The 26,099-nt window shown below is 41.4% G+C and overlaps 1 protein-coding gene across 1 annotated transcript in view; it reads left to right on the forward strand.

Annotated features, from left to right (window-relative positions):
• CRTC2 (CREB regulated transcription coactivator 2) overlaps nt 1-26,099 on the forward strand; it is a 2,800,764-nt gene that overhangs the window by 1,774,723 nt on the left and 999,942 nt on the right. Inside the window, exon 8 of the mRNA XM_044079735.1 lies at nt 7,405-7,454. Coding sequence (XP_043935670.1) covers nt 7,405-7,454 — 50 coding nt within the window. The remainder of the gene's footprint in view (nt 1-7,404; nt 7,455-26,099) is intronic.

The following is a 26,099-nucleotide window of genomic DNA, read 5'->3' on the forward strand; positions in this document are numbered from 1 at the left end:
TCCTCTTGGACTTCATGTAGGGCGCAACCTGGGACACCATCTGGACCCATGCAAGCAGTGTTTTTGCTTTGGAGAGGGCAGCCTTCACCTGAGCATCAGAGATGTTTGGGAGGCAGCCCTCTGCCGGATAGATACTTGCTGTTTGGGGGTTTGCACTGAACCTGTCTGCCAGGATATTGGCGATGTCTGTGGGTTCAGTGTATTTTTTGTCGTTTAGAATCGGCTCAGAACAAGTCTGGGAGTTGCATCCCAGGTTCCTAACATAACTGAAAAAAGCCTTATGATTGTCTTTGGTGTCCTGTGCAATTTTTCTCTCGAAGCTGGCCTTGGAGGATTTTATGAGGGATCGTAATTTTTTGCTAGTAGTGATCAGAGATGCCTTCCCTATTAGGGATTTTGCTCTATCATGTAGTAGCTTTCTCCTTCTGTTGTACAGTTTATTTATGGCAGGGGTCCACCAGACTGGATGCCTGCCTTTGGATGATTGGGTCTTGGTTTTGTTTGGGATAGCATGATAGGATTCTGCAGTTTGGGCCGTAGTTTCCACTGGCCCCGGGGCCTTGAAGGATTCCACTTCGGTTTTGAGAAGTGAGAAGTTCGCTTTTGAGAAGTTTTTCACTGTGGTTTTCTGGCTGGGGGTGGGGTCGGGCTGTGGACATCCAGTGAAACTAATTTATGGTCTGATCTTACCAATGAGGGATATACTTCTGGTGTGGAGCATAGAGTCCCCATGTTGGTAATGATCAGGTCTAGTATGTTGTCCCCTCTTGTGGGAGTGGTGACTAGTTGTTCCATAGCATTTGAGTTTATAATTTCCAGGAACCTTTGGGCTAAGGTGCTGGGGCTTGAGTAGTGCTCCCAGTCAATGTTTGGGTAGTTGAAGTCGCCCAATATAATGGTGTTCGGAGAGATCTTCATGTTCTCCAATGTTTTCAGGAAAGCCGAGTGGGATTCCTGATTTTTGAGAGGGTGGGTCTGTAGGATGCTATAAACTGAAAAGCAGTCTTGCCCACTGTTAGTTGCACATGGATGGTCTCCGATGCCCGTGCAATGCCACTAACCTGGAGGTGTGGATATCCTTGATAAATATGGAAACTCCCCCTCCTTTTGTGGTTCGGTCCGGGTTTTGGGGCCGAAAAGCATGATATGAGGTATAGCCTGGTAGTGCTGGGGTGCTCTCTGGAGCCTTGAACCAGGTTTCTGTCACTGCACAGATATCGATGTTCTCCATACTGAGGAGAGCTTCGAGTGCGTGCATCTTGAAGTTAAGACTTCTGGCGTTAAGCAGCATTACCCTTAGTTTCTTGTAACTTGTGCTGTCTATGGGGGTGGGTTTGACTTTTGAGCCTTGCCTAAAAAAGGCACTATGGGGGTGGCAAGAGCCTTTGCCAGTATCCGAAAGCCCAGTGGTGACAGGTGCAAGCCGTCCCTAGCGAAGCAACATGGCTTGTCGAGCATGTCATCCCAGGCTGACAGACACTGGATCCCCTTTGAATGACACCAAAATTTTAGCCAATTGTTAAAATCGATCATTTTGTCTTTGTACTGTGGCATCATTCTAGGTGAGGGTAAGATGCTGCTCAAGGTCAGGGTCATACCAGCCTGGGCTACATGATTAGAGAGCTCCTCTATGTCTCTTTTCATGTAGTCCAGGGAGGTGGTACTTAGGTCATTCACACCAGCATGTACAATGACTTGAGTCATATTTGTATTTGCTTTGGAGTGACCTGAGTGCTTGCGTTATGGGCGGATCCTAGCACCCGACAGGCAGCTCACCGTGACCTTCTCTTTATTCAGCCTGGTGAGCGGGACGTCAGTGTGTCTGACAATAGAGTCACCTATTACAAGAGTATCAGGTGTGTTATTCAGCCTTAAGGGCTGTGGCTGCTTGGCACACTGACTTTGTGGGCTATGTGTTGTGCGTGTTTTGTTTTGAGGTAGCGTTTGCTTGGATGTCTGCTTTGGAGGTCTCTGTTGCTTAGGTAGATTTTTATTTAGAGCCTCCGAGTATGTTTTGTGTATTTATGTGTTTGGTTCGCTGATGTGGTGGGACTATGTGATACTGGAATTGTGTTGTGTGAGGTTACCTTCTCCTCCTGACTGGTTACACCAGTTTTGAGATGAGAGAGCTCAGCCTCCAGTTTGGCTAAATAGTTGCATCTCTCACATATATTTGAACCTGTTTGGAGGAGGAGAGGGTTGTCCGTGTACATGAGACAGTTGTAACATTGCCTCAAAATTCCCAGATTCACCAGCTGGACTGGATAGGAAACCATTGACTGACCTTTGGACATGCTGGAGTAATATAGGGAAACTGAATTTAAGACGGACCAATAGAGGACAGGGTAATCGTAGAGAGTATAAGAGTAAGTAGTGCTTATGGTTTTAATAGTGCTAACTTGTAGGATTACTTAATTGGACCAGTGAAGGGCCTTAGAATGAGAATATGGTGTTTAAATTGAGAGATAGAACAGTTATAAGGGAAAAAGTGAAGAGCAGACTTTGTGGAGCCAGGAATAGTTTAAACCCAATTAGGCGGCGCTGCCCGCTGTTGCGCTATGCACAAAAACGCGCAAAACCACGCAAAAGAGGGTTTTAAGAGAGGAAGATGAAAGAGTTTGGAATTGACCCAAAATGGCCAATAAAACTACAGTTTCAAGTCAGTAACCACTCCCACAGGGGCAGGCAGGCTGCTCAATGTTTTTCACTGCCACTGATCAACAGAGAGACTTCCCTTTAGCCCAAGCAAAAAATGGCCTCCAAGAAACTTACAAACAGTTCAAGAACAGCAAGCCTGTAACTGAACTTTTTTAAATCTCAGAAAAGTGGGAAAAAGCAAGATTTTTTTGTTTTTGTTTTTTTCAGAGATAGCAGAGGTTCACAAGTATCAACAAGTTATAACAGTGCAGTAAATGACCCCACACAAGAGTGCTAGGCCAAAGACAGATAAAATGCAAGTTTTGAGAAAAAAAACAATTTTAAAAATAAGTGCAAACAGGAAATTCAGTAAACAGCTCTAGGTTGTGCTCTAAATACAGTTACTAATGCAGATCATGGACCCACATGAATGGAAACTGGATCCACGAATTTTCAACATGTTGACAAGCAAATGGGGGAGCCCAGACATAAATCTATTTGCCTCCCCCCAGAACTACCAGTTGGACAAATGTTGCACAAGGACTCCTCACAAAAAAGCCTGGAAAGTGGATGATCTGTCCTTCAGATGGAAAAACCTATCAGTCTACACCTTTCCCCCTCTGCCTCTGCTCTCCAAAGTTCTGCTAAAAGTCAAACAGGACAAACCAAAAATGATTTTGATTGCTCCAGACTGGCCACGCCAACACTGGTACCCAGTCCTGCGCAGTGTGTCACAAATATCTCCGTGGCACCTGCGTCAGACACCTTCCTTGCTGTCTCAGCAGGAGAACCAAATTCTGCACCCTCAGCTCCTAACATTGAACCTTGCAGCTTGGCTAATCACTTAAATTCACCCTTAGCATCCCTCAGCAAACCTGTGATGGATGTCCTCTTGGAGGCGAGAAGACCTAGTACTAGAAAATCTTATGCTAACAAATGGAAAAGATTCTGTGCCTGGAACCAATCTTTAGAGATGAGCACAGCAGTGCCCAATTTACCTCAGATTTTGCAATACTTAACTGAGATGCTTCACAAGGGCCTGTCTTTTTCCTCTTAAAATCCACGCTTCAGCTATTTCAGCTCACTATAATACAGAACCACCCCTCTTTTCTCGTCCCCTGCTCAAGCAGTATCTCAGAGGGGCTAAGAACTTGAGACCACCCAGGAGAGCTCCTACCCCTGCCTGGGACCTAAACTTTGTTTTGGAGAAGCTCACTTTACCTCCTTTCGAGCCAGCTGCTACTGCAGATTTAAAATGTTTTTCTTGGAAAACAGCCTTCCTATTAACAATCACTTCAGCTAGAAGGATATCTGAATTACAGGCCCTTATGACAGTGGAGCCTTTCATTATTTTTCATGTGAACAGGGTATCTCTAAGGACCAATCCATCCTTCATGCATAAGGTGGTTTCCAGTGTGGCTCTTAACCAGTCCATTCATTTGCCAACCTTTTATCCCAATCCACAGAACAAAGGGGAACGGATTCTGCATTCCTTGGACGTGCACGGACAACTTATATTCTACTTGGACAGAACTAAATTTTGAAGAAAATCTGAACAATTGCTAATGGCATTTGCTGCTGGGGCAGAGGGAAGGCTATTTCAAAACAAACCATTTCTAAATGGATAAGCCATTGCATTCATTTCTGCTATAAGCACCATGGAAAACCTATCCCCCAGGGGATCAGATCTCATTCCACCAGGGCTGCATCTACTTCTGCAGCTTTTCTCAGAGGTGTTCCTACCAGGTATATTCTAGAAGCTGCTACCTGGAGTTCAGTACATACTTTCACCAAGCATTATCATTTACCAATTTTCTCTAAATCCAGAGCTGGCTTTGCCTCTGCTGTCTTGCAGGGCCTTATAGCTGGTCCTAATGCTGTATAAATCCATCCTCCCCAACCATAGCTTTGGGAATCTACCCAAATGTAATGACTGCAACAGTGAAACACAAAGAATATATTACAGTTGTGTACACTTACCATAAATGTAGATGTTCGAGTGTATTCACTGTTGTAGTCCTGGTTACCCTCCCTCCAGCCCTCTGTTTTTCTCTTACTATACCTCTGCTTTCTTTTACTATGCTTAAAAGCCTTTTTGGTGTATTTGCATTTGGTTGGAGGTATATTTTTGTGTTTTTAGTTTTATTTTCTCCCCATTTGGGGGCACCTGACATCTGGGGCAAGAAAAACTGATGTAATGGCGTCGGCTGCATGTTTTATACCCCTTATGACCTGACATCATGGAAGAAGGGACAGCAACCGACGCAGGACCCAAGACTTTGTTAATCAGGCCGACTGAGGGCAACCTGCCAGCAGATTACCCAAATGTATTGACTGCAACAGTGAATACACTCGAACATCTACATTTATGTTAAGTTTACACAACTGTACTTTATAATCCCTGCTGAAAGAGAATTACCTTTCTCATAATTCTCTTAAAATCCTTAATAGTAGGTTTAGGTGCCATCCTCCTTCCTTGCCAATAACCCCCTTATTACCACAAAACTTCTCTTCCTCTATGACTAATGAAACTGCGGTTGCAATCAGTATTATTTACCCCTCTTTTTCCTTTGTCCCTAATACTCTGCTGAATAACCATTCTGGAATCCTTTCTTTTTCAAATTCACATCTCAGTTCTGTCTGTGTTTGCCTTCTTTAAAATTGCTGTTTGTACCCTACACTTCTCAATATAATTCAATACTGTTTGCTTCTTGTCCATACCTACAGTGTCATTTGCATTTCATTATATTTCAAGGCAGCTTTTCTGACAAGATGCCATTACTTTCACATATTGTCTATGAATTTTTTTTTTTTTTTTTTTAAATGGTTCCAACTTGCAATTTGCATGCATATATTAGTGTTTGGCAGGCTGCATTTATATGCAGTTGTATCTTCTTGTCTCTGTTTAGACCATTGTCACACTTTGTTTCATTAAAAGCATTTGAAAAACAAAAACGCTATAAAATTTCATTTTACTCCCCCCAACCCTTCTTAATTGACAACAGTTAAACATGCTTATACAGTGTACAGTTTCCAGAAAGGAGCAGATGCTGCAGATAAACAGCTGTACTCATAGGCTTTACCCATTCTAAAGTTAGAGTTAATCATGCTTACAACATGTTAGAGCGTATGTTCCATTCTGTACCCACACCATCCTTCCTTGTCCCAGCTCAACCCCACTCCCCTCACCCAGAATCATCCCCCTAGATGTTAAAAGCTTGCGTACTCAATTAACTGAATTATAGCCTTAAAATAAAAAAGTGCCCTGGCTGTCATTGAATTAACAGATTTTACATTTTTAATTCATTGTGAGGTGGTAGTTAATAGCAGGAATGCATCTGCTATTATTTTCTTCAATGTAACATACTTTATTTTTTCACTGAGTTACCAGTCACTTTTTTAAGTTATGCCTTTAGTGTATCTTCATACGTGTACCTGACCGTTCTCGGTTCAGTCATTTCTTGATTTATTACCTATGTCTGCAGACATTTTCAGACCTCTGCGGGCAGATAAGTAAAAAAAATAAAAACACAAAAAAGTACATTCCTACTTTTAACATCATTGGCAAGACCCCCCCCCCCCCCCTCGAATTTAGAATACCTGTGCATACAGCATATAATTGCTTAACAATGTAATATGCAGATGACTTCAATTCAATAATTGTATTATACACATATTAGAAAGAGAACATAAATAGCTTTTTTATTCAACAGTTTATGCAGATATTACTAAGAAAAAATTTAACTTTTTTCTTAAGTTGTTTCTTCAATTCCTTTGTTATCTTTCCAAAGATTAATGACAAACTGGAAAATTACACTTTGCATTCAGTCCACAACCAGTTCAAAATAATCCAGAAATGCCCATTTTTCCCTCCACTTCTTGCAGAAGCACAACTTTGTGTCCAAATTCCATCTTATACAAATACCCCTTTAGAGTTTGCCTATTTATTTTCTACTTTCAGGTTTTTGCTGCTCATTTTCTCAGTCACCCAACACTGGTCTATGGTTAAAAGTCTGTATACTTTTTTTGTCAGTTCCTATGCTTTTTTTTTCTGTTGCTGAATCATTTTTCTTTGGAGCACTGGAAAAGGTTTTACTGGCAAGTTCTTTTTATTGGAACTGCCATTGTCAGAGGAATGAGAAGCAGAATTTCTTTCAATTTCCTGGTTCACTTTTTGCTTGTTAAATGCTTTTATTTCTTCATTTACATATTCTGCATCCAAGAATGTTTGTTCCTCCTGACAAAAAATGTTCTGAGGATAGGTAGGTATAATAACCTGACTCTTACCCGTACCTCTCGATACCTTCTGCTTGCAGAGATGAGAGCTCTCTCTTTTCTCTTCTGCCTGGTGTACATTGAGTAATTATTTTCCATGAACACTCTCATGTGTCCCCAGTTGATAATACTTTACCCTTCTTGCCACATTCTTCTCAGTAGCAGCTCTTTCTGCTGATACGACTGCTGCTTTACTACTGTAGGTCTTGGATTCTTTCGTTTGACTAAATTTGGACTTAACATATCCTGTTGTGGAATACCAGTCCACCAGTGAAATATATTGTCTATGTCAAGCATCTGAGTGTTTGCACTGGGAGGGTGGTGGTTGTTGTTGTATATTAATCTGAATTGAAGATGAACATCTGAAATAGGTGTGTGGTAGAATACAGTCTCTTATACAGCATTGACTGAAATTATAATTGCATTCATTAATGTGTGTTCTCTTTATTTGCCTTCATCACACTAATTACAATTTTTTTTTTCTTTCTCAAGCTTCAGTTTGGAACTTCTCGACCAAAATCCTGTGAAGTTCCTGGAATCAAGTAAGTTTTCACAATATTTTTTTCTTTCAGGATGAAACACTATTACATTGATTTGGTCATAAATTTTCTTACAACTGCACATCATCATGTTGTGCAGGAAGTGCAGAACGTCATTTTCACAAAATTGGCGAATGTGTTTGGTAGCTGCTTTTGCTGGTGGAAAAAAAAATTATGATAGCACTTTCCCTTTTGTCATGCCACTAGATTTTTTTTTAATTAAACTTTAACCTTAGTGATGTATGCCATGGTATTTGAAAGAGTAAAGTGCATCCATAGACTTTAAACAGGCACATTGTTAAGCATGCATAGAGGCGCACCCATTAAAATCTGTGAACAAAGTCCTTTCTTTGCCTAGGGTGACATCAGGATGCAGTACACTAAATTCATTTGGGCTATGGTTTAATAAAAAGCTTGCAAAGCTTTTTATTAAAAAACAGCCTAAATGAATACTAAATTGTAACAATGCAAATGTGTTACGGCACTTAACTCACTAGATGCTTTCCACAAAACGAAGCAGCTTTTCAGGCAAAACAATAAAGCCCTGGGCAGGGCAAGCTTAGAAAATTGTGCAAAAACCACGGACGGCTCAGTACACTTCAGTTCACTTTATTCCACCGAAACACAGCACATATCCTTGCCTTCCAGGGTGATTCCCCTACTTTACAAATACACACTTTCTGCATTGCTAATATATGCACACTGTTGACAATGTCCATATTTGAAGGTTCCCTTCCTTTTTCTCAGTCTTTGAACTTCCTGATTTGTACCATTTTCCAGTAAATGTTTTAATTTGCTTGAATTCTTGTAGACTACTCTTAACTTTTCATTCTTTAGTTTTTCTAAGTCAGTGAATGCTAAAAATTTGTTCCATTCCTTGTCTATAGTTTGTCTTACCATTTTTGCATATGCATTATACTCCAAGGTGAGTGCACTGCCAAAATTGTCATTTGTCTTTTTTACTGGGCCTACCGTATCAAATACTGATAATCCTAGTATTGGCTTAAAATCATTTGCACTCCTTTCTGTCACTTCTGTCTCAATTTTATCTATCATATTATCTCAGTATTTCCTCGCCTTAAATATCTTCCTTATTAAACTTTTTTCCATTTCTAAGTCTTCATCTCTGGACGTCATCCTGCAGGCCCTGATATATTGTCCTTTAACTATATTTTTCTTGGAGTACAGATGGTGAGCACTTTCAAAGTGCAAGTTAGAGTTAGAATAAGTACTCTTTCTGTACACCCTGGAATTAAAGCATGAATTTTCCTTATATATTTCTATATCCAAGTACTCTAACTTCTCATAATTTATTTTGTAGGTAAATTCAAGAAAATTAGTACTGTTATTAATATATTCAATGAATTTTTCTATTTCTTCATTTGACCCTTCCCATAGGATGCATATGTCATCCAGGAATCTTCTGTAAAGTGACCAGTTGTTGCTAAATATTGATTCGGTTACCATCTTGGCATAGGTGGGTGCACAAGCGGCACCCATCGCTACTCCTTTCTTCTGGTGAAAAAATTCACCTTTGAAGTAAATGAAATTGAACTTTAGGACCCAATCTATAAGCTCCATCACCACAGTGCACTCATCATGGGTTAAAGACTCATCCTCAAAGAGTAGTTCTTCTAGGTATCTTAGACCATCACTTTAGAGGATGCTTGAGAACAAATCTACATCAATTGTTAGGAAACATAAATTCTCATTATATACGCCATGATTCAATGTCCTTAGAAGATCCCAAGAGTCTCTCAAAGTGTTGGCTCTCTTAAGCCACAGTTTCTTAAGCTTAACATCCACAAATTTGGCTAGGGGTAACGTTTTGGGTCCCTCAGCCGAAACTATTGGCCTCAAAGGGGGGTTCATTCCATTCTTATGTATTTTGGGGATCCCAAAAATAGTAGAAATTTTAGGTTTGTCCACTTTTAAATATTCATATGTCTTCCTATCTAACAGTCCATCTAAAAATAAACTTTCTAAGGTCATATCTATCCTTCTGTAACTAATATTTATGTCATTTTTGAAACTGTGGAGTATTGGTCTCTTAAGAGCTCATTCATTTTCCTCTCACAGTCAAAGCTGTTCTTCAGTGCTATTCCCCCTGCCTTTGTCCGATTTCATAATTCTTAAGTCTGTGTCCCCTCTTAGTTCATCAAGGACGCTACTTTCAGCCTGGCTTAAGTTCCTTATATAGTGTACTTTGCCATACTTCTTTCTTATTTCATTTTTGTGTATGTTCTCTAGATTTTTTATCTGGGGGTACAATGGGGGATTGTATGTACTTCTTTTTACCAGGTCTCCTGGTTCATAGTTTTTTTCTGATCAAATATTACCTGGAAATTAATTTTCCTAGTAAAGGTTTTGATATCCATAATTATTTTGGTTAAATCTCCCCTTCTACTAGGAATAAACTTGATTCCCTTTGATAAGAGACGAAAATGTTCTTAGGTTAAATAAATGTAACTAAAATTATATATACTAAAATATATCTATAGGGGTTCATTTCGTCTTGCAGAATGGAACTATTTTCCAAGTCGGGGAGGTTGGTACTGAGTTGTCCTAGTACCTCCCCCCCGAAAATGTGTGTATTGTATTGTTGTTGTTTGTAGCCCTCTTTATTCCTTAGTCTCTCAGACCTACGCAAGGGGGGCTATACGGAAACATCATCTAAGTCTGTAACCAGCTGACTAACTACTGCATTGTCCTGGTTATCATCATCTGTTGTTCCTTACATGTTGTTGCTACCCTATGTCCTACCCTTCTTCCTTGGGTTCGAGTAACTTACCTTATTTTTATACTCATTAAGGTCCCTTTCTAACTTTTTTATTTTTCTGTTAACTAAGTTATCACAATTGTTACTTTTATCTATAAAAATGTTGTCATATTTCATTCTTTCTTCAGAAATTGTAAAAATCAAGTCATTTTTGATGCATTCATTTAAAATGTCAATCTCTGAACGGTTCAGCTTTAATCCTAACATTTCCTTCAATTATACATCTTAATATATCTAGCCCACATCTGTTATAACCTTCTAAAAGGTCATTGTGAAATATACTTCCCTCAATTACATTATTTGGGTATTTAAATATCCTAACCCCCTTAGGGACTATTCCTTCATTGATACATTTGTTTAAATAAGTATTTTCAATATCCAAACTTTTGTGTTTATATAGCAGTTTTTGCAGTCTATAAAATTTGATTTTGTAAGAGTCAGTAGCTGGTCCAGGTTTAACTACCTTTTCATGAAAATTCATTGAAAAACTAACCTGTAACCATTCCTTTAGGTCTGTCCGTTTAGGTGCATTTCTGTGAACAGCCGCTGAACCTTGTCCTGGCAGTATACCAGTTGAGTTGTTGCTATTGGACTCACAAGCCTGGTTAGAGTTCCTTAAAAGCCTCGGTGTACTTGAAAAACTTGCATCTAGGCTTTTATTTGCATTTGTATTGCTCGTACCTTGTCCGTTTTGCATCACATTACCAATATTTTCTTTTTGCAGTCCTCTCACTCCATTGCAAGCAGCAGCTTCCTGGTTCAGCTGCCCTTGCATCTGTGATGCTACTGTCATCATCGATTGGCTGAGAGGCAACAACAAATCTATCAGTTGTGTGAGTTAACCAATCATCTTCCTGGTCTGCCCTATTTCCTCCTTTTTGTGCCGCCCTTCACTGCTCAAGCTCGTTTCACCTTCCATGAATATTAGAACCAAGAAAAAACAAAGTTCACAGCAGTTTCCAAATAAAACTTGTAATCCACAAAACAAAGCAGCTTTTCAGGCAAAACAATAAAGCCCTGAGCAGGGCAAGCTTAGAAAATTGTGCAAAAACCATGGACGGCTCAATACACTTCAATTCACTTTATTCCACCGAAACACAGCACATATCCTTGCCTTCCACGGTAATTCCCCTACTTTCCAAATACACACTTTCTGCATTGCTAATATATGCACAATGTTGACAATGTCCACATTTGAAGGCTTCCTTTTTCTTGGTCTTTGAACTTCCTGATTTGTACCATTTTCCAGTAAATGTTTTAAGTTACTTGAATTCTTGTAGACTACTCTTAACTTTTCATTCTTTAGTTTTTCTAAGTCAGTGAATGCTAAAAATTTGTTCCATTCCTTGTCTATAGTTTGTCTTACCATTTTTGTATATGCATTATACTCCAAGGTGAGTGCACTGCCAAAATTGTCATTTGTCTTTTTTACTGGGCCTACCGTATCAAATACTGATAATCCTAGTATTGGCTTAAAATCATTTGCACTCCTTTCTGTCACTTCTGTCTCAATTTTATCTATCATGTCATCTGGGTATTTCCTCGCCTTAAACATTTTCCTTAATAAACTTTTTTCCATTTAAAGTCTTCATCTCTGGACGTCATCCTGCAGGCCCTGATATATTGTCCTTTAACTATATTTTTCTTGGAGTACAGAGGGTGAGCACTTTCAAAGTGCAAGTAAGAGTTAGAGTAAGTACTCTTTCTGTACATCCTGGAATTAAAGCATTCATTTTCCTTATATATTTCTGTAACCAAGTACTCGGTAACTTCTCATAATTTATTTTGCAGGTAAATTCAAGACTATTGGTACTGTTATTAATATATTCATTGAATTTTTCTATTTCTTGTTTTGGCCCTTCCCATAGGATAATATGTTGGCCAGGAATCTTCTGTAAAGTGACCAGTTGTTGCTAAATATTGATTCGGTTACCATCTTGGCATAGGTGGGTGCACAAGCGGCACCCATCGCTACTCCTTTCTTCTGGTGAAAAAATTCACCTTTGAAGTAAATGAAATTGAACTTTAGGACCCAATCTATAAGCTCCATCACCACAGTGCACTCATCATGGGTTAAAGACTCATCCTCAAAGAGTAGTTCTTCTAGGTATCTTAGACCATCACTGTGGGGGATGCTTGAGAACAAATATACAACATCAGTTGTTAAAAAACATAAATTCTCATTATATACGCCATGATTCAATGTCCTTAGAAGATCCCAAGAGTCTCTCAAAATGTTGGTTCTCTTAAGCCGTAGTTTCTTAAGCTTAACATCCACAAATTTTGCAAGGGGTAAAGTTTTGGATCCCTTAGCCGAAACTATTGGCCTCATTCTTATGTATTTTGGGGATTCCCAAAAATAATAGGAATTTTAGTTTTTTTTGCCTGAAAAGCTGCTTCGTTTTGTGGATTACAAGTTTTATTTGGAAGCTGCTGTGAATTTAGTTTTTTCACTAGATGCGTTGATACACCCATGATCATGACCAAATCACTTTGGTACCAAAAACCCACACTGTTTTGTGAAGATACAGGGAACGTCTGAAAAACAATAAACAAATATTCCCTTTCTGCCGACAGATATGGCAGTTGAATAAGGCAGACGTCTTGTGCTGTTTTACAAGTATCTTCATTCTTCATTGTGGCCTGTGTTTTTTTTTTTTTTTTTTTCTGGTGGAAGCCGTAGGTTCTGATATAAACAAGGTATGTCCCCCATAAAAGGCATGGAACAGATGAGATTAAAATTCTGTTCTCCTTATTGACAGGATAAAAAAAAACAGAATTTAGTCAACCTGGCAGAAGAAACATCCCCAGGCTGTGTAACTTCTCCCATTTCAACCATAATGATCTTGCCATGACCATTTCCAGATGCGTTTTGCTGTGTGTTTCATTTGCCTAGGAGTAGAGAACAGCTCCCAATCTACTGCTGCATTATACTGACTGTATTAGTATTTTACTTCTGATTTTTGTAATTCATTCCGTGACCTAACTTATGATCTTCTGTCATATCAGTTGATTTCTTTTATTTCATTGTTTGAAGGAGTTGTTACTAGACTTGTCTTTTTACCCCCCCCCCCTCACTTCTTGGATCCAGGACTGTTTTCTTGAATTTTTCTCTTCCATGGAAATTCTGATAACTGTACTCCCTGCTTGTTGGTTAATCAGTTGATATTTTTCGTGTTGGTTAATCAGTTGATGTTTTTCGTGTTTCACTGTTGCAGTCATCACATTTAGGTCATCCCTGCAAGGGTAGCCCTCGGCCGGCCCGAATACCAGAGACTTAGTATTTCTGCTTTGGTTGTGTCACTTGATGACTGAAGTCAGGTCGTCAGTAGTATAAGGTAAGGCAGCCTACATAATTACGTCAGTCTTTCTTGCCTTGGAGCCCGAAGCAGAAGTAGTTTGCATGAGTGCCGGTTGCCCGCTGAGTTTTTGTCTCCGAATTGAAGTTGAAGTCTTCTAAAGCAAAGTACCCCATTGGGGATCCTTTTTTCTTGCACTAACTGATGTCAGAAAAATTAATAATTGTCTTGCCTGTGGAAAGCAAATGCCACACCAAGACTTCCACTCTTACTGCATCACTTGTTTAAGCCCAGACCACGATGTCCCCCATTGTCATAGGTTCATAGGTAAGTACTAAGCTATCTGCCCAAGGGCATTTATAAGCCTAGCCAGAATGTTTTGGCTTTTGCCACCCCCTTAGATTAGTTCCCTGTGCCTATGTCCAACAGAGCCATTAGTTCCCTGCAGTGATCCCCAGGGTAAATTTTCTGTTTCCCATCCACCCATCAAGGTTTCTCTTGAAGAGTGTTAGTGAGGGGCTCTGCCTGATGTATATTGGAATCCTGTTCCAAAGCATGGGGAGTCTCTGGGATAGGAATCTATCCCTCCAGCATGTCCTATTTATTGTTGTGGTGAGGTTTATATCTCTAGAGCGTGTGACTCTCCAGGATTTGTTTTTTTTATGTGGAGCTTGTCCATCAGTTCTGGGTTAGACATGGCCTTGTATGTCAGGCAGAGATCACCTCTGAGTAAGCAGTATGCAACCGAGCCCAGCTGGAGTTTCTTGAGTCGGGCTGCATAGGGCATCTGTTTGAGGCTAGTAATCCTCTTGGTGAGGTACATTTGTGGTCTTTCACTTCTGTGCTTTGTTCAATGCCAGAACTATCCATCGTCGGGCCCTTATTGTAGCCAGATATTTTCGTTTACAGTCCTCGAATTCCGATATGGCTTTGGTAAGCCATCCGACAGCAGATCTTCCGAAAAAATGTAAAGATAAAGAAAGAGACAGACCGCACAGGTCCAAACCTACCGACGCTTCCTTTAAGCTAGTCATCAGTGAGGTGCTTTCACAGCCCCTGATGCCCCCTTCACTTGATTCGCAGGCCGCTACCGAGACCCTTTCAGAGTCTGGTATGCCGCAAAACTCTTCGACTAAGGATCCTGCGGTCGTCTCTACCTTGGATGGGTCCAGAGCCTCTGAGCAGGCACCGTCTTCCAAGGAAGTCCTTCGCATTACCGAATATCGATGCAAACCGACATCTTCTTTCGCTTCGTTTCTTAGGCCCAGGGTTCGAACCACACCCAAGAAACCGACGACCCACTCTCAGGCGCCTGCTACCTTGCCTCAGTCTCAAATGCTTAAAATGGCGGAAGACCTTATCATGCTGTTCAGGGGAAGCCAAGCTACCCCCTCAGAAAGGAAAAGGAATCTGTCCCCTGTAGTTTTACCTGAACAAGAGTCAAATGAATCTGATGCATCTGACTTTGAAGATATGCAACCTCTCTCCACTTATGAGGATTCTGATGCAGAAGACTCCATTCCTTCAGCCTCTCCCTCAGAGGATTTTTCCCTTGGGGAAACCCTGCATACTTTAAGGGAGCATTTCCAGTGGGAGAGTCAGGACTACCCTCAGTCTAAAAAGAGACGCAGGGAATTCCTAGATCTTCTGCAACACATGCCTTGGGCCATTCCCCCAGTCCTGGATGTTATGGATGATGTTTTTCTTGAATCCAGCTTGACTCTTGATGCCCTACCTTCTGCTCCCAGAAAACCAGACAGGTACTACAGAGTCCCTGACTCACACACATATCTTTTTAAAAATCCAACAGCTGACCCTGAGGTCATTTCTCAAGGGCCAAAAGGGATTAAAGCAACATCTGCTAAGAATCCCACCCCTTAAGACAGGGATTCACGAACATTGGACAGATGGGGTAAAAAACTATACACCTTAGCTACTCTTGCTATCAGGGCACTAAAATTGTCAGTTCCATATGCTGAAATACCAGCAACATACCTTGGAATTCCTTAAACAAAAAAAAAAAGTCTTGGGCAGAATCTAAAGATTTACAAGACTTGATGCATTCTGCAAGTCAAATAACTAAACACACTCTGCACTGTGGTTTTGACACCCTAGAAGCTTCTTGCAGGGCAGCAGCCACTGGATCTGTCATTAGAAGGCATGCATGGCTTAAGGAACAACCCCTGCCAGACCATGTCAAATCTAGATTGTTGGATGCCCTCTTGCACAAAGATAACTTATTTGGCACTAAGGCAGAAGAGGTCTTAAAAAGATGGAAGAAAAAGCAACATCTGTGCAAACAGTTAAGCATTTCTTGCATTGTTCCTCCAAGCACTGGTCCTTTCCTGCTCTGAGTAAACCAGCCTAGCCTAGGCCTTGTGGAAACAGACCCCTTCCAGACAGCAGCCCCAGGGAATGCAGAGATCGAAGCCGTGGACTACCTCCACTTCAAAACCAGGGAGTTCTAAGCCACCCCCTTATGGTAAGAACTCAAAATGACTCACCTCCTCCATCCCCCCTCTACCCACCTTCTCTTACCCCTAGGAGGAAAACTCTCCTTTCCCTCAAGCACCTGGGCCACCATTACCAAGGACCAATGGGTTCTGAACATTGTGTCTCAGGGATACAAATTTTCCTTCCACACCCTTCCAACACCAAAAGGGTTCCCAGATCTGTCACTAAATCAGTGGGCAGACGCTCAAAAGCAAATCCTTTCCCTGCTCTCTATGAGTGCAATAGAGCACGTTCCTGCAGAACAGATAGGCCAAGGCTTCTACTCCAGACTTTTTCTGGTGCCCAGAAAAGAGGGCACCTGGCGCTCCATCTTCGATCTATCCATTCTAAATACCTTCCTGGTGATCCCAAAATTCAAAATTCTCACCCTCCAACAGCTGCTACCCATGCTCTTCAAGGACGCTTGGCTAGCCACCCTAGATCTAAAAGAGGCCTCCCTCCAAATTCCTATCAGGGAATCAAGCAGGAAATATCTCCTCTTCAGGTTAGGATCTCAACACTATCAGTTGTCTGCGCTCCCCTTTGGCTTATCTACTGCTCCCAAAGTTTTCACAAAATGCCTGGCTCTGGCCATTGCGTTTTGCAGCAAAGAAATCTTCAAATGTACCCATACTTAGATGACTGCCTTATTCAGGCAGACAGCCAGGAAAAGCTGTTCAAGCACCTGGCCTTTGTAAAGAACCTGCTAACCTCCCTAGGGTACACAGTCACTGAAAAGAAATCCAAACAGGTGCCCACCCAAAGGATAATCTTCCTGGGTGCAAGTCTAGACACAGCATCCCAGATGGCATACTTTACACCAGAGAAACAAATTTTCCTGTCAGCCTACTTCTCTCAACTGGCCACCAGGCCCCAGCTATCTGCAAGGAAAATCCTGCAAGCTCTGGGGTTCATGGCATCTTGCATACTACTCATTCCATATGCCAGACTGCATATGAGGAAACTTCAGTGGTACCTAAAGAGCCTTTGGTGTCAACACTCTCAAGATCTGGAAACTCTTCTACCTATAATTCCTTGCCTTAGAAAATAATTTCTTTGGTGGGCAACAGCATGCTCCCACAAGAAAGGACTGCCCTTCTCCCTACACCCCGCCGCCCCGACCCTCACCACAGATGCATCAGACTACGCTTGGGGTACAGACCTGGAAGGCATGTGCATACAGTGCCAGTGGAGCCCACAGCAAACCCCTCTGCACATCAGTCAAAAAGAGATGATGGCTGTGCAGCACGCCTTGATAGTTTTCAAACCCTTTTTCTCTCCAGGGGTTCTCCTGATCAAAACAGACAACACCACAGTGATATGATACATCAACAAGCAGGGAGGGACTCACTCCTGCCCTCTATGCAGGCTGGCAATGACCCTTTGGCTCACAGCCTCTTCCATGCAACTGCACCTGTTAGCGCAATACCTACCAGGTTCTCTCAGCTCCCTGGCAGACCAATTAAGCAGAAACCTTCTGGATCCACATGAGTGACAGCTCAACAGAAGTACCTTCACCCTAATAACTCAGAATTGGGGAACCCCGAAGGTTGACCTCTTTGCCTCCTACACAAACCATCAACTCAGCAAGTTATGCACCAGGGAACATCACTGCATGGCTTGGAAAGTGGATGCCATGTCCTTCCCCAGGGTCAACCTCTCAGTCTATGCCTTTCCTCCCCTTCCTCTCATCCCCAGGGTACTGCTCAAAATAAGGGAGGAAAAAACAAGGACCATTCTTATAGCTCCAGACTGGCCCCGACAACACTGGTACCCCTTGCTGAGCAGCCTGTCCCCACTGCCTCCATGGCATCTTCCTCTGGTTCCAAACCTACTAACCCAGAGGGAAGGGGAATTCATGCATCCCCAATTGCAGACACTCAATTTGGCAGCTTGGCGTATTCCCTAACCCCGAACCAATCTGCCATCCTCAGTAAACAGGTTCTGAATGTTATCAGTGAGGCCAGATGTCCTAGCACCAGAAAGTCTTATGCAGATAAATGGAAAAGGTTCTGCACCTGGATCCAGGCTAAGGGAGCCAATACGGCACAGCCCTCCATCCCTCTCATCCTGGATTACTTAGCTGACCTACTACACAGTGGTCTCTCTTTTTCCTCTATAAAAAAATCATGCCTCTGCTATTTCTGCTCACTTTCCCACTGAGCAGCCACTTTTCTCACACCCTTTTATCAAGCAGTTCCTCAGAGCTGCTTGCAATTTGAGGCCCCCCCCCCCAGAAGGGCACCAACACCGGCTTGGGACCTTATCTTTAAAGCTCACCCTGCCTTCTTTCGAACCAGCTTCTTCTGCAGAGCTAAAATTTCTCTCCTGGAAGACCGCCTTCCTTCTGGCCATCACGTCAGCCAGAAGAGTCTTTGAGCTGCAAGCACTCATGGCTGTGGAACCCTTCATCATCTTCCATGCAGACCGGGTATCTCTCAGAACTAAGCCATCTTTCATGCCCAAGGTGGTGTCCAGTGTGGCTCTCAACCAATCCATTCATTTGCCCACCTTCTTTCCTAATCCCCAGAACAAGGGGGAAAGGATTTTTCACTCTCTAGATGTGCACATACAGCTCAAATACTATCTGGACAGGACTAAATTCTTCAGAAAGTCTGATCAATTGCTGGTTAGCTTTGCTACAGGGGCAGAAGGCAAAGCCATCTCCAAGCAAATCATTTACAAATGGATAGCACACTGCATCCATTTCTGCTACAACATGGTAAGCCTCCCCCCAAGGGGGTCAGAGCACACTCCATGAGAGCAGCCTCCACCTCTGCAGCTTTCCTCAGAGCAGTCCCCACCAGGGACATCCTGGAGGTTGCCACCTGGACATCTGTTCACACTTTTCACCAGCCATTACCACCTACCTCTCTTCTCCAAATCCAGGGCAGGGTTTGCCTCTGCAGTCTTGCAGGGCATCTTGGCCAGCCGCTAGCTTCCTTGACTACCTCCACCCATTTCCTCAGCTTTGGGAATCTACTCAAATGTGATGACTGCAACAGTGAAATATGAAGAACATAGTACAGTTGTGTACACTTAACATAAATGTAGATGTTCGAGTGTATTCACTGTTGCAGTCCTGGTTTCCCTCCCTCCATTCCCCCTTTTTTTGTCTTTCTCCTTTGGTTACCTTTCTTCCTTGTTGTTCTCCTTTCCTTACAAAGGACATATTGGTATTTATTTTCCACTGGTGGGGTTCTTCCACCAGAACATGGCTTCCTACTTTGGGGGCTCCTGACCGGTTAGGGCAAGAAAAACCTGATGTAATGGCATCGTCCGTCTTACTTTATATCACTGACTTCCTGCCATCAGTCCTCATGCGACAGCAACCGACGCAGAAATACTAAGTCTCTGGTATTCGGGCTGGCCGAGGGCTACCCTGGCAGGGATAACCCAAATGTTGTGACTGCAACAGTGAATACACTCGAACATCTACATTTATGGTAAGTGTACACAACTGTACTTTTAGTAAACAAACAGTGGACAAGTAAACAGAACGAGACTGTGCTTCTCATTCTTCTGACAGTAACAAAGACCGTAGAGAGAATTTGCCAGTAAAACCTTTTTCATCTTCCAAAGGAAAATTCATGTGTGACAGAAAACAAGCATATGAGTTGTCAAGAAGAATCAGGAGAACTCGAACTAGAGACTGGTTTTTGAAATGGAGTGGATCATAAGGAACACCAGCAGCAATGTGAAATTATTGAATAGATTGGGATTATATAGCATCAGTCCAATTAGATATATGTATAAACATGGGAAATGTGGTTTTGGAAGAAGTGGCTTAGAAAGGCTGAAATTTGTTGACTGTGTTAAACTGCTGGGTGAACTGTAAAGCATATATCCCAATTCGTCTTTAATGTTTAGAAGGCCACTGAAGGAATGAAGTAAGTAGTTGTAAGTAAAACAGTTTTTATTCTTACTGATACATAATACTAATAATGTTTCTTGATGTAAATTGCATGTATTGTAAAACGGTTTTGTATAGCGTGCAGTAAGGGGTATTTTAAATACAAGGTGGGTGTGTCTTACTGTCTACTGTATATGTTAAAGATGATAAAACAGTAAAGTACTTTTTCTTAGTTGTGATGCATCTAGGCTTTACACTACTAAGGTAAGAAAGAATGGATATAAACAAGTTAATATAATGTGATTTAAGGCTGCTGAGGTAGGGAATGTAAAAGTGTACTGATCACATTTTATGTAGAATTAAGATGATAACTCCCCCTGTTTACAGAGGTAGATGTCCAGATTAATGTCTATGGTTTGCGTTAGAGATGAGGCTTGATCCGTTAGCTATTTTCCCATTATCAGAAAGCTTTCACTGGGCAACAGGAAGTCTCCAGCTGCAAGCAATTTTTCATGAAAGCATGGAGCAGTGGGTTCTGGATGAAGTTTAGAAAGACTGCATCTGTCTACAAAGTCAGTAACGTTTTATTCATCACCAGCTTGGAGACTAAAGTCTGCAGGTGCAACTAATTAACCATGGGAGATCTGAGCACTGCCTGTTGATTGAGTAGGGCACAATGTAATATTTAAAAGATATATTGGCAAGTAGTTCAGTGAAAAATAAATGAAGTTTGAAACTGTGGGAAGTGAATTTGTTGCATAAGTAGATGCTTTCCAAGTAGCCTTAATACTTTCATGCATTTAGTATATCAGTGTATAATTTATTTTTAAAGGAAACCTGTGTACTTTTTCTTAGGGCTAAAAATTAATTTTACTGAAAGCATGCATGCCAGTTTTCACATCTTTGAGGGGGATATAGATAAAAAAGTACAGATAGTAGTTAGTATAAGTGGAAGCATAGGCTCTGGATAACCTTAATTTTTGATCAGGTAAAGTGTCATTGCAGCCGTTGATTTAGAGCAACTGTTCTTATCTAGAGAGGTGAACGTTATTTGTTGAAAATATACATAGTTTTATGTGTTTGTTCTAAATTAAAAGGGGATGGGGGTTCTGAAAATGTATTTGGCTGTTTTCATTGAATTAAAATGGAGATGTGAAGATCAGTCTGCCAAACATTAACGTGTGCATGCAAGGTGAAAGTTTGAAGTATACATTCAAAAAAACTGTCATGTATAATAGGTGGGAGTGATAGCTTTCTATCGTAACGGCTGCTTTGTCCATATTACCATGGAATGTAAATGGCCTTACTGGTATAGACAAAAAGCGGTGTCAGCGTTTTGATTTAAAGCTATCATGGCTATATTACCCAAAGAAGGTTAAGAATATTCAGTCCTAGTTTCATATAAACCCATTTCAGTTTTAAACCATGGTTGTAAAGTATTTATGTCTATACTACCTAGGAGAATGGCAAATGTATCACCAATATTGATGGATAATGGATCATTGTGGTTTTGTTGGGGGGGGGCAGCAAACATTTGACAACAGTAATAGAACAGTGATGATACAAAGGGAAGCAGTATGTAAGAAATTACTTCTATTGTTGGTGGGTCTTGATGCAGAAAATACTCTCTATAGAATCAACTGGGATTTTATGAGTAGGACAGTGGTAGCATTTGCATTCCCTGATAGAATAGTAGGATTGATTATTATTTAGTTATTTGTTAACTGAGTAGGTGGCTTGAAATAAAGGCTCTTTTTAGACAAGACCCGAAAATACAGCAACAAAAGCAGACATGATGAATATTCAAAAAGCATATGATACATAAGAGCAAATACAAATCAAATGTTTTTAATGGTCTTGAAACGAATATTCCAGTTTCTTTTTCTTGTTACAGTCTTCTGTATGGAGACACATTGCAGAGATAATGTTAACAGTAAAATCAAAATGGTTTACAGTGTATACATAAAGTCCATTTTGAATTTCAGCATTTCAGGAAACGAGCGGAGTAATGTTTAGGATAACAAGCAGGGAAAGGCTGTCATGCTGGAGGTAGCATGATGTTAGGATTTAACATTTCATGGTGACTGTTTTGTTGGAAGTAGTATGCAGTGTGATAGCAAATGGTGAGATTAGCCATTGTCCCTATAATGCTTGCACTCCAATTCTATCAGATTGTCATCAAAGAAGGCTTTTTTGATTTCGGCGAGAGACTCTAGGCCCCTTAGTGTAGGTTTTAGTCTGTTCTGTAATGTTGGGCCTTTTTGAGGGAAGGAGTAGTTTCCAGTAGCTATTTTATGTGGAGGTCTGCTTAATGTGATAGATTTCTCCAGTGTGCTTTTAGGGAGTAAATCTGGCCTTGGATAGTAGTTTCCATCTCAGAGGTATGCAATAAGTACTGGTCATGGTCAGTATTTTGTGAAAAAGAGAACTTTGGAGACAAGTTGACCTTTTGATGACCATATGCAATTAGATATTGTAGGAAGTTAAAATTCTGTTGTTGGCAAGAGGTAGATGAGGGAGCTTTTGAAGGATTGTAAATAACATATGGTTAGTTTTTGTGGATTTTTAGAAGGTGATTACAGTCAGCCCAGTTGCTTAGCTTAGAGAGAGACTTTGGTATTTTTCTGGAGATCAGATGGGAATTTACTGGTTTGTAATAGAAGGAAATCATCTGCATACATTGTGACATCGAGGGATTAAGGCCATACATACGATCATTAATGAGCAGTGAAAACAGAGGTGGGACCCAGAATTGAATCTTGTAACATTGTAGTGTTGGGTGACAAGCAGTGATAAGAAGTTGTTAGTGTGGACTTGGAATTTTCTATTCTCCAGATAACTTTTGAACCAGCAGATAGTGTTTTGCAAAAGTTAAGTTAGTTCAGCTTCATAACAGTAATATTGTGTTTAACAATTTTTAATGCCCTGGTCATATCTGCATATATCCCAGCAGTGACCAGACCATTGTTCATGTTAAAATATGGAAACAATTGCAGTAAGGCAGTGATAGTACTGAAGGCATTTCTAAAACCATGTTTTCTGGATAGCAGGCCATAGTTGTATTTCATTAATTGTGTTTACAGAATTTTTTCAAATATTTTTACAAGTGGACAGCGAGTAGAAATGCATCTAAAGGCCTTGATAGTTTGGGAGAGGATATTTGGGGCAGAGGAATTAGGACTGAGTTTTAAGGCTGCCATCACTGTCCTTTGGGGAGTTTATGTATATAGTTAAGGATTTGGCATTTTATCTGCTGCTGTATTTAGGGTTAATTAAGAAGATACTTGATAGAACAGAGTTAAGAATTAAGGTGAGAGGTTTCCTCTGAGTTAAGAATTAAGGTGAGAGGTTTCCTCTGCAACAAGCTGTGTTTGAACAGAGGAACCAGAAAAGGGGTAGCCTTTTTTCCCTGTGTTATTTGCTTTGTATTTAGTCATTAAGAAAATCAAATATGGGACTCACAAATTGAAGGCAACAGCTGATATAGATTCAAGGCTACAGCTGGTATGTTAATCAGTAATTGTTAGATGTTCTTCATGTTTCACTGTTGCAGTCATCACATTTGGGTTATCTGCCTGCAGGTAGCCCTCAGCCGGCCTGAATATCAGAGTCTTCGGATTTCTGCATCGGATGCTGTCGCTTCTTCCTTGACGTCAGGTCATCAGGGTATAAAACATGCAGCCGACGCCATTACATCAGTCTTTCTTGCCGTGCGGTGCCTAAAGCAGAAGCAGTTCGCAAGTGCCGGTCGGCCGACTCCTGAAATTTTCATTTTAGAGTTTCAGACCCGAAGTCTTCAAAAAAGCTAAGTTCCCCATTGGGGATCCTTTTTCTTGCTCTAACCGATGTCAGTAAAAATTAACAATTGTCTTACCTGTGGAAAGCAAATACCTCATAGAGATTTTCATTCTTATTGCATCCCTTGTTTAGGCCCAGACCACAACGTCCCTCGTTGTTGGTTTTGTGCCTTGTTCAACACCCAAACTATTCATCGTCAGGCTATTTTTGCAGCTAATTATTTTCGTACTCACTCTGTGTACTGCGAAATGGCTTTGTCAAGCCAACCGACTACCGATATTCCAAAATAAAGTAAGGATAAAGACAGCGACAGACCGCATAGGTCCAAAACTGCTAACGACGCTTCCGTTAAGCTAGTCCGCACTTTCGCAGCCCTTGATACCCACTACTTCTGATTTGCAGGCCTCTACTGAGACGCATTCGGAGTTGGGTATGCCGCGAGATGCTTCTTCGACTATGGAACCTACAGATGCCTCTACCTTGGATGGGTCCAGAGCCACTGTGCAGGCACTGGCTTCTGAGGGTATATTCAGCCCTACAGACATTTATATTAAACTGATGCCATCATTTTCTTCCAGGCCTAAAACTCGTACCATGCCTAGAAAACAGACAACCAAACTGTAGACTCAGGGCCATATGCCTAAAAAACAAATGATTAGAATGGTTGAAGATCTTATTACCTTAATCAGGGAAGCCAGCCTTCTCCCTCTGAGACCTAGAACTGATTTTCTTTCTGATTCTTCTGATCAGGAATATGATGTTTCTGTCCCTTCTGATTACCAGGATTTGCTCTTATCTACTTATGAGGATTCTGATGCAGAGGATTCTACTCCCTCTGCTTCCCCTCCAGAGGATTTTTCTTTCGGGGAGACCTTGCACACTCTTAGGGAGCATTTCCGCTGGGAAAGCCAGGATCACTTTGAGTCCAAAAAGAGATTTAGGGAATTCTTACTACTACCTCAATACAGGCCTTTCTTGAAATCTCGCCTTACCCCAGACACTTTACCTCCAGCTCCCAGAAAACCTGACTGGTACTACAGAGTACCTGACTCTCACAAGTTCCTCTTCAGGAATCCTTCTGTGGATCCAGAGACTATTTCCCAAGGACCAAAATGCATTAAGGCTACTGCTGCCAAAAATCCTACCCCCTTCTGATAGAGATTCTAGAGCCTTAGACAGATGGGGTAAGAAGGTATACACTTCTGCTACTTTGGCCATTAGGGCTTTAAATTGCCAGTTTCATATGTTAAAGTATCAGCAGCATGTTATGGGGCTACTTAAACAGAAAATGATGTTGATTCCCGACTGTACTGAACACAAAGAATTACAGGATTTAATGCAAACTGCAGAACAAGTTGGTAAACATACTTTGCAATGTGGTTTTGACTCTTCAGAAGCATCTTGCAGGGCTGCTGTCACTGGGTGTGTAATCAGAAGGTATGGTTGGCTTAAGGAAGAAAACTTGCCAAATCATGTAAAAGCTAAATTACTGGATGCTCCCTTAAACCAAGACCGACGTTTTGGCAACAAAGCAGAAGTCCACAAAAGGATGGAGGAGAAAGCTAAATCTATGCAAACAGTTAAAGATTTCCTACAAGTGCAGCCACCCAGATTCAGTAGGCATTGGCCTTAAAAGAACTGGTCCTTTCCAGTCCCTTCTAGGCCTTCTCAGTCCAAACCCAGCAGACTACCTAGGCTGCAGTCTCAGGCTATGCACAGACCTAAACAGTGGGGGGCTCCCACTTCCAAAGCAGGGAGTAGTAAGCCACCCCCCCTACGGACAAATGGCACAATGACTTGATCTTAACCCTTCCAAGCCCTGCTGAACTACCTGATCCCTTAGGAGGAAAGCTCGCCCTGCATGCAAAAAACTGGGAACTCATTACCCAAGACAAATGGGTTTTGAACATAGTTTCCCAAGGATACAGATTGCACTTCCACACACTACCAACCCCAAATGGTTGGCCAGACCTACCCTCAAACCAAGGGGCGGAGGCCCAACAGCAGGTTCTCTCTCTTCTCAACATCAGGGCTATTCAACCTATCCCAGCAGAACAAAGGGGACAAGGTTTTTATTCAAGACTTTTTCTGGTACCCAGAAAAGGCAACTCCTGGCGTCCCATCCTGGACCTCTCTATTCTCAACACCTTTCTGGTAGTTTCAAAATTCAAAATGCTAACTCTGCAACAGCTTCCCATGCTAGCCAAGGATGCCTGGCAACCCTAGACTTAAAGGAAGCTTACCTCCACGTCCCAATAAGGGAATCTTGCAGGAAATACCTACGCTTCAGGGCAGGCTCCATGCACTATCCGTTCTTTGCATTTCCCTTTGGCTTATCTACTGCACCCAGGGTATTCACAAAGTGCCTAGCTCCAGCCATTGCATTTTTCAGGCAGAGAAGTATTCAGATTTACCCATACTTGGAC

Source organism: Protopterus annectens, chromosome 8.part0, assembly GCF_019279795.1.
Source record: "Protopterus annectens isolate FY-2018-M chromosome 8.part0, PAN1.0, whole genome shotgun sequence".
In the NCBI taxonomy this organism is placed as follows: Eukaryota; Metazoa; Chordata; order Ceratodontiformes; family Protopteridae; genus Protopterus; species Protopterus annectens.